General features: G+C 37.7%; 1 protein-coding gene across 1 annotated transcript in view; it reads right to left on the reverse strand.

Moving 5' to 3' along the window:
* The window catches only part of LOC132543362 (protein MMS22-like), a 51,149-nt gene extending 33,417 nt beyond the window's left edge, over positions 1-17,732 (reverse strand). Inside the window, exons 1-5 of the mRNA XM_060206857.1 lie at positions 17,597-17,732; positions 15,729-15,825; positions 9,338-9,460; positions 5,608-5,648; positions 2,882-2,951 (exon numbers count right to left, since the gene is read on the reverse strand). Of these exons, the coding sequence (XP_060062840.1) occupies positions 2,882-2,951; positions 5,608-5,648; positions 9,338-9,460; positions 15,729-15,825; positions 17,597-17,732 (467 nt within the window). The remainder of the gene's footprint in view (positions 1-2,881; positions 2,952-5,607; positions 5,649-9,337; positions 9,461-15,728; positions 15,826-17,596) is intronic.
* Positions 17,733-18,032: the final 300 nt, after the last annotated feature.

Below are 18,032 nucleotides of genomic sequence, written 5' to 3' on the forward strand. Positions count from 1 at the left end.
CTGTCACCATACTTCTCTCTTTCTCCCAGGTTCTATATTATAACCCTGTCACCATACTTCTCTCTTTCTCCCAGATTCTATATTATAACCCTGTCACCATACTTCTCTCTTTCTCCCAGGTTCTATATTATAACCCTGTCACCATACTTCTCTCTTTCTCCCAGGTTCTATATTATAACCCTGTCACCATACTTCTCTCTTTCTCCCAGTTTCTATATTATAACCCTGTCACCATACTTCTCTCTTTCTCCCAGGTTCTATATTATAACCCTGTCACCATACTTCTCTCTTTCTCCCAGGTTCTATATTATAACCCTGTCACCATACTTCTCTCTTTCTCCCAGGTTCTATATTATAACCCTGTCACCATACTTCTCTCTTTCTCCCAGGTTCTATATTATAACCCTGTCACCATACTTCTCTCTTTCTCCCAGATTCTACATTATAACCCTGTCACCATACTTCTCTCTTTGTCCCAGATTCTACATTATAACCCTGTCACCATACTTCTCTCTTTCTCCCAGGTTCTATATTATAACCCTGTCACCATACTTCTCTCTTTCTCCCAGGTTCTATATTATAACCCTGTCACCATACTTCTCTCTTTCTCCCAGGTTCTATATTATAACCCTGTCACCATACTTCTCTCTTTCTCCCAGGTTCTACATTATAACCCTGTCACCATACTTTTCTCTTTCTCTGAGATTCTATATTATAACCCTGTCACCATACTTCTCTCTTTGTCCCAGATTCTATATTATAACCCTTCCAGATTCAGATTCTATATTATAACCCTGTCACCATACTTCTCTCTTTCTCCCAGATTCTATATTATAACCCTGTCACCATACTTCTCTCTTTCTCCCAGGTTCTATATTATAACCCTGTCACCATACTTCTCTCTTTGTCCCAGATTCTACATTATAACCCTGTCACCATACTTCTCTCTTTGTCCCAGATTCTACATTATAATCCTGTCACCATACTTCTCTCTTTCTCCCAGGTTCTATATTATAACCCTGTCACCATACTTCTCTCTTTCTCCCAGGTTCTATATTATAACCCTGTCACCATATTTCTCTCTTTCTCCCAGGTTCTACATTATAACCCTGTCACCATACTTCTCTCTTTCTCCCAGGTTCTATATTATAACCCTGTCACCATACTTTCTCCCAGGTTCTATATCATAACCCTGTCACCATACTTCTCTCTTTGTCCCAGATTCTACATTATAATCCTGTCACCATACTTCTCTCTTTCTCCCAGGTTCTATATTATAACCCTGTCACCATACTTCTCTCTTTCTCTCAGGTTCTACATTATAATCCTGTCACCATACTTCTCTCTTTCTCCCAGGTTCTACATCATAACCCTGTCACCATACTTCTCTCTTTCTCCCAGGTTCTATATTATAACCCTGTCACCATACACCTCTCTTTCTCCAAGGTTCTACATTATAACCCTGTCACCATGCTTTTCTCTTTCTCCCAGGTTCTATATTATAACCCTGTTACATACTTCTCTCTTTCTCCCAGATTCTACATTATAACCCTGTCACCATATTTCTCTCTTTCTCCCAGGTTCTATATTATAACCCTGTCACCATACACCTCTCTTTCTCCAAGGTTCTACATTATAACCCTGTCACCATGCTTTTCTCTTTCTCTGAGATTCTATATTATGACCCTGTCACCATGCTTTTCTCTTTCTCTGAGATTCTATATTATAACCCTGTCACCATACTTCTCTCTTTCTCCCAGATTCTACATTATAACCCTGTCTCGTTCTCCCAGATTCTATATTATAACCCTGTCACCATGCTTTTCTCTTTCTCTGAGATTCTATATTATAACCTTGTCACCATACTTCTCTCTTTCTCCCAGGTTCTATATTATAACCCTGTCACCATACTTCTCTCTTTTTCCCAGGTTCTACATTATAACCCTGTCACCATACTTCTCTCTTTCTCCCAGGTTCTACATTATAACCCTGTCACCATACTTCTCTCTTTCTCCCAGGTTCTACATTATAACCCTGTCACCATACTTCTCTCTTTCTCCCAGATTCTACATTATAACCTTGTCACCATACTTCTCTCTTTCTCCCAGGTTCTATATTATAACCCTGTCACCATACTTCTCTCTTTCTCCCATTTTCTATATTATAAGATGTCATAAAGGTCCTAATGAGGAATGGCAAACAGAATTTTTGGAGTAATTAACAAACCAATTAACTAATCCTTTTCATAAATCATCGATTACAATTGGACTTTCACTACCATCACAGCTCAGAAAGAATCGACTGGCAATTGGAGAAAATAACAAACAATATATATAGTGTCAGATGTGAAGTGGTGGCAAATAATCAAAAGCCATTACATTAACAACAAAGCCAAACAGTGTTAGGACAAACAGAGGAGGAGGATACTAATTTGGTATGACCGACGGAAAGATTTCAAGCAATGGAACAATTGTGTATGAATATTGAAACACCAAGTGTTCCAGTGAACAAGTTTACAAGTAAGGGAAAATGATGATGTTGAAATGACAAATGTTTTAAATATATGTACTGAATCAAGTTTAAGCTATTTTTTTCATATGTAATATTCATTAAAAAAATTATACCTAAAGCAAACTTGTGATTACAATCTTTATCTTTATGTTGCCAAATCACCTCTCTTGCTTCAAACAAATGTGGCTCCCTCGTTTGGAAATTTGTTGCGAGCTATATTAAACTATCTGTGCTATCTGAAGGGGAGTATCCTTAATAATCTGAGGGTTTGAAACAGTGGTCAAAACAAGGCTTAACTGTCCTTTTTCAAATGCATCAAAGATAAACATTTCAAATTATATGTAACCTTGGATCAAGAAGAAAAACTTACCTTAAAACATACGATTTTAAGAAAACATAGAAATTGACAATATCTTGTCTCCATCTTCGTATTTCTGACACTGAAAATAATAAAAACAAAAATCTCCATAAAATTTCTAGAAACTGCATTTAAGACAAGATATCCTAACTCCCAGGCATATAAGAATAATTCTTTGATGAATATTTATAGGTCATCCATTGTGACTTTTGTCTCTACTTATTGACCTTGACTGATACATCACCTTAACAATGGTATTATACAGAAATCGATACAATGACATTATGAAATAATCATGATGAACTAAATTTGTAGAGGTTCTCAAGGGATGATAATGACTCAGAAAAGAGCGCAATGGGACGACAGCCAAGGGTAACACTAGAGCCCCCACCCCCTAACACATACACACACACATAAAATGGAGGGGGCATAAAAATTTCAAATGTCTCGCATGTCTCCCCATAAGGTTGGCTTTAAACAGTTTATGTAATAAATGAAGAAGATAAAGAAAAACATTTTCCACACAATGTTTTGTATATATACTAAACAAAAAAAGAAAGGCAACACTACTTTATTTTGTGATTAATTAATTAACCCCTTCATAAATCCTTACCAATCATGTACGAATAATCTAGTTGATCAATTCTGATAAAACCGCAGTCATGGTTCATTATAAAACTTTGCGTTCAGTTGATTTTATTCGACTGTAAAGGACGTTGGGGTCAATTTCAAAGGTAGCACATTAGTAACGGCAGCATTGTCGCATGGAACTCGTAAAGTGGCGGATAATTCGAGGAGAGATGTTGTTCCATTCAGCGATCAAGGCTTGGGCCAGCTCCTGCAAGTTTGACGGCTGATTTTAACGTTCTCTCACGCGTCGTCCAAGACATGCTCAATCGGTGACAAATCAGGTGATTTAGATGGCCAATCTAACACCTGTACGTTATTCTGCTGCAAGAAAATTCTGCTGACGCGACTGGTGTGCACTGGTGCGTTATCCTGTTGAAAAATGGCGCCAACGCCGTGGCCTCTTAAGAATGGCAGAACCACTGGTCTTAAAATTTCATCCTGATATGGAATGCCGGTTAAATTGCCATTTAACACAACAAGCCTGATACGACTCCCCCCCACAAATATCACCCAAAACCATTACACTTCCGCCGCCAAAGCAGTCGCGTTCTCGACGCAGCAGTTCCCAAAACGCTCCCCTCATCGCCTCCACACTCTGCGCCTTCCGTCACCGTGTTGCAGACAAAACCTGGACTCATCTGAAAATAGAACATTGTTCCATTGTCGTAAGGCCCAACGACGGTGAACACGGGTCCAGTTACGCCGATTATTACGGTGACATCGCAACAAATTGGGTCCAGTGTCAGGAAGCTACGCTTTCAATTGGTAGGCCCTCAGCCTGTTGCGGACTGTTTGGGGAGACACATGACGCCCAAACAATGTCCTTGTAGTCTCTACTGCGGTTACGAATCGATTGCGCAATTGTATCAATCGTATACGACGGTCATCCCTGCGGTCATTTTACGGGGTCGGCCGCTTCGGGGACGATCGGATGTTGACCCAGTTTGATTTCAACAACTCAGCAACTGGCAAATTGTTTTAACACTGCAACCAAAATGCCGTGCAACTTGACGGCGAGACTCCCCAACCTGGATCATGCCTACAGCCCTTTCTCTTTGTACTTGTGACAGCCGGGGCATAATGATAAAGTTGATAGATAGCGAGATTCGGTGATTTCTAAGTCCTAATGATCTAAGGAACAGTTGTCAGTTCGAATGTTTATGAAATTCAAGCGAAGATACAAGTTAGTGGCAGAAAACCTCGTGCAGCTCTTTCGCTAATACAGACTTTCACGCTTGAATGATTTTGGTAACCCCGTTGTATTTTGTAATGTAAAACATTACCATTTTCTAATATTGCACAAACGTCCTTTTGTTTTCACTCATTTACAGGTATTCGCCAAGGAAACACTTTAACCTTTCTTTTTTTGTTGAGTATATATAGAATTGAGTCTACATATAATTATCAGTCCAGTTAACAGCAGAAATATTAATATTGTATATAAAGCTCTCCAGGTTTTCTGAACTTGTAACTTTTTATAGAAAAATCTGACAATGATAGATATATTTTAGCAATAATTATGGTATGTGACCACATTACACCCTTATCTGCCAGACAGTCGTGATATGAGTCAATTGGTCAAATGTCCGAGGACTTGTTATATCAAAGTGGGCATACTAGTATTTATATCCTTTTTTTTTCTTTAAAAACCACACAAAAACAACAACCTTTTGAATGATCATTTAGTCTACATTTTAACAAAAATGATACACTGTTTACTGATATTCATAGATATCCATGCTTAGCTATTTATGTTTGCAGACAACAGCGGCAGGTGTATCACTAATTTTTTGTAAGAAAACAAATAACAAAAATGCATTGTTTCCAGGCCAATGATAAGCAGAAGCAACAAATTTTCATACAAACAAGAACACTGTTATCAATACTAAACATATGACAAACCAGGGTATGACTCACAGGGGCCTGTGACAATGTTTCTTGGCGATGAGGACTGTTACTAGTTATAGTATACCATACAAGCCCTCCTGCCCCAGAAACACTGCTGCTGGACCTTGTGGTATGACCATCACTTGGCCAATCAAAAGGCCACTTAATAGAGTTCAATGTGGCAGGTGTTAATAATGCATTAAGAAAAATTTCATGATTACCTGGTGGTGGGTTTTTGTTCTGTATCCGACAAATCCACTGACTATACAAAAGAAATCACACATTGATCATATCATCAACATATTATGCACTAGTGAGTTAATTATTTATCATTTTACTTAAAAAAATATCATTTCCTGCTTTAAACAAATAATGCTCATTATGGACATGAATATAGGGAAGCTCTGTTAAATTTTGTCCAATTGTTAAGTTAACGCTTAATAATACACTACTTAGCATGTATTTGGCAAGCTCTGGTAAATTCTGTCCTATCGCTACGGTAACAATTGATAGAACATTACTTAACATGTATTTTTTAATATCGTTTTAAAGGTTTTGTGAATTTGTTGCTATTTTGTGCAAAAAGTCACATAATAATTAATGAAGCCATTTCATCTGGGTGAAAAAATACAACAAAACTACTTAAAGGAAGAAGGCAGTCTTCCAAGACCAACATGTCCTTTGACAGGACAAGAATTACATGTACTTATATGTCTTGTGTGCCCCCTGCTTGTCCATATCAGGGATACATCAACTTGATGTGCTTAATATATAGAGGTATAATAAATCAAGTGAATACAACCTAAACCTGTGAATTCAGAATCTAAAATGTTTATCAACAGTGTCCAGTAAAACCACTTGTCCTGACCAGAGGATTTTGCTGAAGTACAAGTGATTTTTATTGGTAATTTGTCTATCAAAAGAGATTCGTTTTTCATTAATCCATAAACTTTTTAAAATTGTTTAACTTATCAACTGGTTTTAAAGCATTCCACTAGTGAGACAGTATTATTCAAAATAGCAAAATTTCAGCATGCCAACAGGCAAGTTTGTGCCTCCTAGAATGAACACAAGGAAACAGATGTGACATTGATTTCAGTACATACATCTGTAGTGTTCACATTACATGTAAGGACCTGTATAAGGTCATATCTATGACTAGCTGAATGAAAATGTCTCAGTGAAAAAATATTTCTATATTTTTACTAGTTACCCCATAATCAAAAAAAGACAGTTGAGACATCTATTGTGATAGAGAACTTGACCAAAATAATCTTAAGCAAATATTTCCTTGTCTTATGTCAGCATTACATTTCTGTAGGTTCTTCAAAAACGTATATATTTGCCTTTGTCATGAAACATTACTTACCCAGTGATTTTAACCCTATTTTAATCAATGGACGTTTAATCATGTTTAGCTACACGTTAGGTAAGCTACAAAACGTTTGCCAGATATCAACAACTGATTTACAACTGAACATTACTGAATTAAAGCCTGATACACAATATGGGAGCACTCTGCATGATTTGAAAATTTCCAGACCTAGTGAATTTCTTGTCTGCATATGTAATTTTAACCAGGCCACAATTCTAACAGACAAGCACTTCTGAAAGGTTTTATAGGGCCCTGTGTTGTAATGGTCAGACAAAGAAGGCTTTTGCAGGGCCCTGTGAATGGATGATCAGACATAGGTTTTTGAAGGGCTCTGCAGTGGGATCATCAGACAACCAGTTTCAGCTGGGCCCTGTGTTGGGATGGTCAGACAAAGAAGGTTGTAGCTGGGCCCAGTATTGAGGGTTTTAGCTGCGCCCAGTGTTGGGATGATCAGGCATAGAAGGTTTTTGTAGGGCCCTTTGGTGGGATGATCAGACATTTTAAGTTTTAGCTGGGCCCAGTGTTGGGATGATCAGACATAGAAGGCTTTCACTGGGCTCCATGGTGGGATGATCAGACATTTTAAGTTTTAGCTGGGCCCAGTGTTGGGATGATCAGACATAGAAAGCTTTCACTGGGCTCCATGGTGGGATGATCAGACATAGAGGGCTTTCACTGGGCTCCATGGTGGGATGATCAGACATAGAAGGCTTTCACTGGGCCCAGTGTTGGGATGATCAGACATAGAGGGCTTTAGCTGGACCCAGTGTTGGGATGATCAGACATAGAGGGCTTTAGCTGGGCCCAGTGTTGGGATGATCAGATATAGAAGGCTTTCACTGGGCTCCATGGTGGGATGATCAGACATAGAGGGCTTTCACTGGGCTCCATGGTGGGATGATCAGACATAGAGGGCTTTCACTGGGCTCCATGGTGGGATGATCAGACATAGAGGGCTTTCACTGGGCTCCATGGTGGGATGATCAGACATAGAGGGCTTTAGCTGGGCCCAGTGTTGGGATGATCCCAGTGTTGGGATGATCAGACATAGAGGGCTTTAGCTGGGCCCAGTGTTGGGATGATCAGACATAGAGGGCTTTCACTGGGCTCCATGGTGGGATGATCAGACATAGAGGGCTTTCACTGGGCTCCATGGTGGGATGATCAGACATAGAGGGCTTTAGCTGGGCTCAGTGTTGGGATGATCAGACATAGAGGGCTTTCACTGAGCTCCATGTTGGGATGATCAGACATAGAGGGCTTTAGCTGGACCCAGTGTTGGGATGATCAGACATAGAGGGCTTTAGCTGGGCCCAGTGTTGGGATGATCAGACATAGAGGGCTTTAGCTGGGCCCAGTGTTGGGATGATCAGACATAGAGGGCTTTAGCTGGGCCCAGTGTTGGGATGATCAGACATAGAGGGCTTTCACTGGGCCCAGTGTTGGGATGATCAGACATAGAGGGCTTTCACTGGGCTCCATGGTGGGATGATCAGACATAGAGGGCTTTAGCTGGGCCCAGTGTTGGGATGATCAGACATAGAGGGCTTTCACTGGGCTCCATGGTGGGATGATCAGACATAGAGGGCTTTCACTGGGCCCAGTGTTGGGATGATCAGACATAGAGGGCTTTAGCTGGGCCCAGTGTTGGGATGATCAGACATAGAGGGCTTTCACTGGGCTCCATGGTGGGATGATCAGACATAGAGGGCTTTCACTGGGCTCCATGGTGGGATGATCAGACAGAGAGGGCTTTCACTGGGCCCAGTGTTGGGATGATCAGACATAGAGGGCTTTAGCTGGGCCCAGTGTTGGGATGATCAGACATAGAGGGCTTTCACTGGGCTCCATGGTGGGATGATCAGACAGAGAGGGCTTTCACTGGGCCCAGTGTTGGGATGATCAGACATAGAGGGCTTTAGCTGGGCCCAGTGTTGGGATGATCAGACATAGAGGGCTTTAGCTGGGCTCAGTGTTGGGATGATCAGACATTGATAAAAGTATATTTTCCAGGCTTGGTTATGGCAATACATAATCTAGGAGAGAAATTAAGCTCAACATCAAGCTGAACACAAACTTTACCACTGATTATATAATTACCATCAAGTATAGGCCAAAATCAATTAACCATGTGTCAGTGTCTTATCACTTAGTCTGCATTTGGTATTTACCTAGGTAAAAGTAAGCTTTTCTGTGCAGGTTAGAGAGACTGGTTTGGAAATAGTAGCACTTGCAATCATTGGAAAATTTTGAGTTTCGCACAAATGTTAATGATGCTGAACACTAAAAGTAATGGTTTTTATGTCTCACTCTGCAAACTCTTTTGCACACAAAACCACTCATATAAAATTGAAAAAAAAAAGAAAAAAAGAAGTAAATGGAAATGCTGAAACCTGAAATAATATCAACACTGGAATAGATGTAGTGCAAATTGAAGACTTATCAAGGACTCTAAGACTTTTATCAAAGAAGCTGATAAGTATACTTTAGTATTGAAGAGAAACTTGACAAAAATCTGAAGGAGTTTTTTGAAACCTTTTTTTGAGATCTTTTTGAATTTTCTACCGAGTACATACCTGAGAAATAAGAACAGTTTATTCATGTTCTGCTCCAGTTGGCAAGTGACAAACTGATAGCCAAACAATTCCACAACATTGTCTAGATCTGGTACATAGGCCGCCTCAACTGTCTTCAGCAAACTACACCCGTTCAATCATATAAAAGCACAAAGAATTACAATGAGACATCAGACGTTTAATTCCTTATGATACATATCTTTACTTTCAGGTAAAGTGTGCCACCATCTGTTATCACAGAGTCCTAAAGAAATTGATTTAAATGTTTCAGTACCATAAAGCTATTATTAGTTTTCCATCACACCAAAATTGTTTAAGAGAACTGTCACAATGTAGATGATGATTTTAACTAAGAGACCAGACAGCTGGGGACATGAATAATATAAATTCATACCTTTGACTTGATTAGGAAATTAGGTATTTACCTTTAAACAAAATCCATATATAACCATTTTGTTCCAACTTTTGGTTTACTTTCCCTTTTTCGGGATTAAACCTCTGATATTCATAGAATTTACATAAAAGTCCTTGGTAAAAATTGCAAAGTGTTAAGATCTTAAGGTGGTTAAAGTTTGATGCCTGCTTTTTTTTTTTAATTTTTCTTTTTTAGTTTATTAATTTTTCAAATGTGCTAGTTTTCTCATTCAAATAGTATATGATACTTCTACAAGTCATATTGTAGAGAGGAGTGGTTTAAAATTAATTAAATAATTAACTTAACCAGTCAGGCATTATACTCTGACAATTGTATTCAAAAATGAAAAGTAATTGAAATTATGATTTTTAAAATCATGTCATGAAGTTCTTCAAAATTCCAGTTTGATACTTAAAATAAATATTGTCAAATTTCCGCAAACAACTTTTGTTTTATGCGATTTTAAAACAAATAACTTCATGGTTGTCGTTTACAAGATTTCAACCCGCAATGCTTTTGACACATGTACCTGCATGTGACAAAATTCTTTCATAATCTTTCCATACATAACCTTGTGCAGTATCTGGTGAAGCTATGTTCATCAATAAAATCATCGCTATCTTCAGGGAATAAAGCAGAGGTCAGATAATGTTTTTAATGGATGTTGTATCTATAGTATCAGGTAATATTTAACTATTTCCCAATCTACCACACCAACATTTGTTTGTAGACGGTACCACACCAACATTTGTTTATAGATGGTAAATCTACCACAACAACATTTGTTTATAGATGGTACCACACCAACATTTGTTTATAGATGGTAAATCTACCACACCAACATTTGTTTATAGATGGTACCACACCAACATTTGTTTGTAGATGGTAAATCTACCACACCAACATTTGTTTGTAGATGGTAAAACTACCACACCAACATTTGTTTGTAGATGGTAAATCTACCACACCAACATTTGTTTATAGATGGTACCACACAAACATTTGTTTATAGATGGTAAATCTACCACACCAACATTTGTTTATAGATGGTACCACACCAACATTTGTTTGTAGATGGTAAATCTACCACACAAACATTTGTTTGTAGATGGTAAAACTACCACACCAACATTTGTTTGTAGATGGTACCACACCAACATTTGTTTATAGATGGTAAATCTACCACACAAACATTTGTTTATAGATGGTACCACACCAACATTTGTTTATAGATGGTACCACACCAACATTTGTTTATAGATGGTACCACACCAACATTTGTTTATAGATGGTACCACACCAACATTTGTTTGTAGATGGTACCACACCAACATTTGTTTATAGATGGTAAATCTACCACACCAACATTTGTTTGTAGATGGTACCACACCAACATTTGTTTATAGATGGTACCACACCAACATTTGTTTATAGATGGTAAATCTATCACACCAACATTTGTTTGTAGATGGTACCACACCAACATTTGTTTATAGATGGTACCACACCAACATTTGTTTATAGATGGTAAATCTACCACACCAACATTTGTTTGTAGATGGTACCACACCAACATTTGTTTGTAGATGGTACCACACCAACATTTGTTTGTAGATGGTAAAACTAACACACGATGATTTGTTTATAGATGGTACCACACCAACATTTGTTGGTACCACACCAACATTTGTTTATAGATGGTACCACACCAACATTTGTTTATAGATGGTACCACACCAACATTTGTTTATAGATGGTACCACACCAACATGTGTTTATAGATGGTACCACACCAACATTTGTTTATAGATGGTACCACACCAACATTTGTTTAGTTTGATCTACCACACCAACATTTGTTTATAGATGGTACCACACCAACATTTGTTTATAGATGGTAAATCTACCACACCAACATTTGTTTCTAGATGGTACCACACCAACATTTGTTTATAGATGGTACCACACCAACATTTGTTTATAGATGGTACCACACCAACATTTGTTTATAGATGGTACCACACCAACATTTGTTTGTAGATTACCACACCAACATTTGTTTGTAGATGGTACCACACCAACATTTGTTTATAGATGGTACCACACCAACATTTGTTTATAGATGGTAAATCTACCACACCAACATTTGTTTATAGATGGTACCACACCAACATTTGTTTGTAGATGGTAAATCTACATTTGTTTATAGATGGTACCACACCAACATTTGTTTATAGATGGTACCACACCAACATTTGTTTATAGATGGTAAATCTACCACACCAACATTTGTTTATAGATGGTACCACACCAACATTTGTTTATAGATGGTAAATCTACCACACCAACATTTGTTTATAGATGGTACCACACCAACATTTGTTTATAGATGGTACCACACCAACATTTGTTTATAGATGGTACCACACCAACATTTGTTTATAGATGGTACCACACCAACATTTGTTTATAGATGGTACCACACCAACATTTGTTTATAGATGGTACCACACCAACATTTGTTTATAGATGGTACCACACCAACATTTGTTTATAGATGGTACCACACCAACATTTGTTTATAGATGGTACCACACCAACATTTGTTTATAGATGGTACCACACCAACATTTGTTTATAGATGGTACCACACCAACATTTGTTTATAGATGGTACCACACCAACATTTGTTTATAGATGGTAAATCTACCACACCAACATTTGTTTATAGATGGTACCACACCAACATTTGTTTATAGTAAATCTACCACACCAACATTTGGTAAATCTACCACACCAACATTTGTTTATAGCTGGTACCACACCAACATTTGTTTATAGATTGTAAATCTACCACACCAACATTTGTTTATAGATGGTACCACACCAACATTTGTTTATAGATGGTACCACACCAACATTTGTTTATAGATGGTACCACACCAACATTTGTTTATAGATGGTACCACACCAACATTTGTTTGTAGATGGTACCACACCAACATTTGTTTATAGATGGTAAATCTACCACACCAACATTTGTTTATAGATGGTACCACACCAACATTTGTTTATAGATGGTAAATCTACCACACCAACATTTGTTTATAGATGGTACCACACCAACATTTGTTTATAGATGGTACCACACCAACATTTGTTTATAGATGGTACCACACCAACATTTGTTTATAGATGGTAAATCTACCACACCAACATTTGTTTATAGATGGTACCACACCAACATTTGTTTATAGATGGTACCACACCAACATTTGTTTATAGATGGTAAATCTACCACACCAACATTTGTTTATAGATGGTACCACACCAACATTTGTTTATAGATGGTACCACACCAACATTTGTTTATAGATGGTACCACAACATTTGTTTATAGATGGTACCACACCAACATTTGTTTATAGATGGTACCACACCAACATTTGTTTATAGATGGTACCACACCAACATTTGGTAGATGGTACCACACCAACATTTGTTTATAGATGGTACCACACCAACATTTGTTTATAGATGGTACCACACCAACATTTGTTTATATGGTACCACACCAACATTTGTACCACACCAACATTTGTTTATAGATGGTACCACACCAACATTTGTTTATAGATGGTACCACACCAACATTTGTTTATAGATGGTACCACACCAACATTTGTTTATAGATGGTACCACACCAACATTTGTTTATAGATGGTACCACACCAACATTTGTTTATAGATGGTACCACACCAACATTTGTTTATAGATGGTACCACACCAACATTTGTTTATAGATGGTACCACACCAACATTTGTTTATAGATGGTACCACACCAACATTTGTTTATAGATGGTACCACACCAACATTTGTTTATAGATGGTACCACACCAACATTTGTTTATAGATGGTACCACACCAACATTTGTTTATAGATGGTACCACACCAACATTTGTTTATAGATGGTACCACACCAACATTTGTTTATAGATGGTACCACACCAACATTTGTTTATAGATGGTAAATCTACCATACCAACATTTTTTTATAGATGGTAAATCTACCACACAAACATTTGTTTATAGATGGTACCACACCAACATTTGTTTATAGATGGTAAATCTACCACACCAACATTTGTTTATAGATGGTACCACACCAACATTTGTTTGTAGATGGTAAATCTACCACACCAACATTTGTTTATAGATGGTACCACACCAACATTTGTTTATAGATGGTAAATCTACCACACCAACATTTGTTTATAGATGGTACCACACCAACATTTGTTTATAGATGGTAAATCTACCACACCAACATTTGTTTATAGATGGTACCACACCAACATTTGTTTATAGATGGTACCACACCAACATTTGTTTGTAGATGGTACCACACCAACATTTGTTTATAGATGGTACCACACCAACATTTGTTTATAGATGGTACCACACCAACATTTGTTTATAGATGGTAAATCTACCACACCAACATTTGTTTATAGATGGTACCACACCAACATTTGTTTATAGATGGTAGATGGTACCACACCAACATTTGTTTATAGATGGTACCACACCAACAATAGATGGTACCACACCAACATTTGTTTATAGATGGTACCACACCAACATTTGTTTGTAGATGGTACCACACCAACATTTGTTTGTAGATGGTACCACACCAACATTTGTTTATAGATGGTACCACACCAACATTTGTTTGTAGATGGTACCACACCAACATTTGTTTGTAGATGGTACCACACCAACATTTGTTTGTAGATGGTACCACACCAACATTTGTTTGTAGATGGTACCACACCAACATTTGTTTGTAGATGGTACCACACCAACATTTGTTTGTAGATGGTACCACACCAACATTTGTTTGGTACCACACCAACATTTGTTTGTAGATGGTACCACACCAACATTTGTTTGTAGATGGTACCACACCAACATTTGTTTGTAGATGGTACCACACCAACATTTGTTTGTAGATGGTACCACACCAACATTTGTTTGTAGATGGTACCACACCAACATTTGTTTGTAGATGGTACCACACCAACATTTGTTTGTAGATGGTACCACACCAACATTTGTTTGTAGATGGTACCACACCAACATTTGTTTGTAGATGGTACCACACCAACATTTGTTTATAGATGGTAAATCTACCACACCAACATTTGTTTATAGATGGTACCACACCAACATTTGTTTATAGATGGTACCACACCAACATTTGTTTATAGATGGTACCACACCAACATTTGTTTATAGATGGTACCACACCAACATTTGTTTGTAGATGGTACCACACCAACATTTGTTTATAGATGGTACCACACCAACATTTGTTTGTAGATGGTACCACACCAACATTTGTTTATAGATGGTACCACACCAACATTTGTTTATAGATGGTACCACACCAACATTTGTTTGTAGATGGTACCACACCAACATTTGTTTGTAGATGGTACCACACCAACATTTGTTTGTAGATGGTACCACACCAACATTTGTTTGTAGATGGTAAAACTACCACACCAACATTTGTTTGTAGATGGTACCACACCAACATTTGTTTATAGATGGTAAATCTACCACACAAACATTTGTTTATAGATGGTAAATCTACCAAACCAACATTTGTTTATAGATGGTACCACACAAACATTTGTTTATAGTTGGTAAATCTACCACACCAACATTTGTTTATAGATGGTACCACACCAACATTTGTTTATAGTTGGTAAATCTACCACACCAACATTTGTTTGTAGATGGTACCACACCAACATTTGTTTATAGATGGTAAATCTACCACACCAACATTTGTTTGTAGATGGTTCCACACCAACATTTGTTTGTAGATGGTAAATCTACCACACCAACATTTGTTTGTAGATAGTGTATGTACACTATCAGATAATATCATACTTCACACACACCTTTCTAACTGCTTTGGCACAGATTCGATGTTAAGACAAGTGAATGGTCGCTGGTTTGAGTATGTTGGTGCTGGTTCCTGGACATCCATCAACTGGCCTAGTATATAAACAGACATTTTAATATCTCAAATCAATTTTAAATAAAACTCACTTTGTACTTTGTATTATCTAATCTAAGAAAATTTAGCATAAATAACCTAACATCAGCATAAACTGAAGTAAAAGGTGTTGGCATGAGTCAGCAAGGGAGCTGGACCTGTTGGGAGGGTGTTAAGCAGCTGAAAATATACTTGGGCAACATATGAAACATGGAAGATTTAAGGTTTAGTTTTTTCTTGAAGTCAACATATGATGTTCTACTAAGTCCTTCATATTTGTTTTCCTCGGACATTAAAAATAACATGGAATGTGCAGTGTGCAGTTGATCAGCTAACTTGACTCATGTCCTCACATCAAGCCAGGTAGCACCGATAACAGATGACAGATACACATGCAGACACAATTAGGTCCTGAAGTAGATAGCAGCAAGTCTTGACTGTGCAAGACAAAAGAAGTTTCAAAGGCACCGAAATTTGTCAATTTCATGAAATCTGGAACAGGATATCAAGGAATACTAGCAACAGCAGGAGACTAGGAAATTATGGCATACATCTTGCAGAGGACAAATTTCCAACACCACCTTGTTCAGACATTGTACTTTGATCCTGTGGTTCCAAGCAGTTAGTGATGGTGGACCTAGCCTTGCCTGGGGAAGACAAGATGATGGAGGTAAATGAACATAAATGACAGAAACACCAGCATCTGCTGGAAGAGTGTCAACAACAGGGATGGAGAACTTCATGTCTGCCTATTGAGGTTGATTGCAGGGAGTTTTCCTGCCAGTCATTTTGGAGAGCCTTATGATTGCTAGGGGTCATAGGAGCAGATTGGAAGAAACAGGTAGAAACATGTATCAAGTAGACAGGCAGAGGTTGCTTTAAGCTGGATATGGAGGGAGAGGGAAGAATGGTGGAGCAGTCACCATACAGTGCTAGGGACATGGTGACAGGAAAGAGTTAGGTTTCACTGTGTGTAATGATACTGCAAGATAAGCAAAGACGGTGCAAGAACACCTTGGGCATCAGGCTGTAACAACAACATAAAGCAGTGAGAGCCAACCAGTCCCTGGTTTGACGTGATCAACCTAGCCAACACACCTCTGGAGGACGTCCTGGAATGCACGGAAGTGTCTGAAGAAAGAGGATCCATCGCCTGATGGAACTGTCCAGCATTGGATTATTCAATGGTATTCAAAGTAATAATAGCATACATCTTATATTTCATCTATTCTAACTTTACTTCACCTGAATTTACGACTGAAGAAATTAACTCTATAAAGCATAATCTACACCTATGTTTAAAGCTACAAGATTTATATGAATGTATTAATTACAGGTACGCCATGAAGTTTATCAGGAATAAATATTAACTACATGTATAATCAATAATTAGATTATTGCTAAAGCATTAATTACATATACATTCACCAACAGATTACAAAAACATACGACATTCTTGCAATAAGTCCATATCGAAACACATCACTAACTCAAAGTCACAGGATCTAGGCCAGATATATATGTGCTCAACAAAAGAACAATTTAATGGCATTTGTCGGAAATTCTACTGGATAGTAATACATGTACATTTTCCAGTTATGCTTGAGTTTAATTTGTTTGTAAATAATTAACAGATTTGGGCAGTAATGCCACGTAAATGGTAGTTTTATTAGTTATTACATTAATAACCTATGTACACACAGTGTTTGATAACTTGACTGTCAGAACAGTATGTGTTTAGATTTGTAGTTAATACAAAGTATACTGTACCCTCATCTGGAAAGTGTATAGGGGTAGATGGGAATTGCCTGGCCAAGTCATCAGCAAACATCATATCACTGTCCTCAATATCTAGTCTGTACGGGTTGTCTGGTGACAGAGGTGGTGTGATGGAGTTCTCATCCATGCTCATTTAGAAGCCTTTACTTATTCTTAAATACCTGTACAAATTTTGATATCAGCCTGTTTTTAAAAACGAAAACTAATTACCTGTGTTTATTCAGTACATCTTTGGGTACAGTTAAATTTATGGCCACAGTTTACCATACTTTTAATTGACTGAACATAATACCAGATGAACATAATTAATAGCCACATATATCATTTCATTTTCAGCAACATTGTGCAGTTTTAAGAAAACAGAGTATCATTATTTACAAGTTTGATAATGTGAGAAATCCCACAATTTCAAGTCAAAAAGGAAATT

Source organism: Ylistrum balloti, unplaced genomic scaffold (assembly GCF_031769215.1).
Source record: "Ylistrum balloti isolate Yb309-2 unplaced genomic scaffold, AGI_CSIRO_Ybal_v1 Utg369580, whole genome shotgun sequence".
Taxonomy (NCBI): Eukaryota; Metazoa; Mollusca; class Bivalvia; order Pectinida; family Pectinidae; genus Ylistrum; species Ylistrum balloti.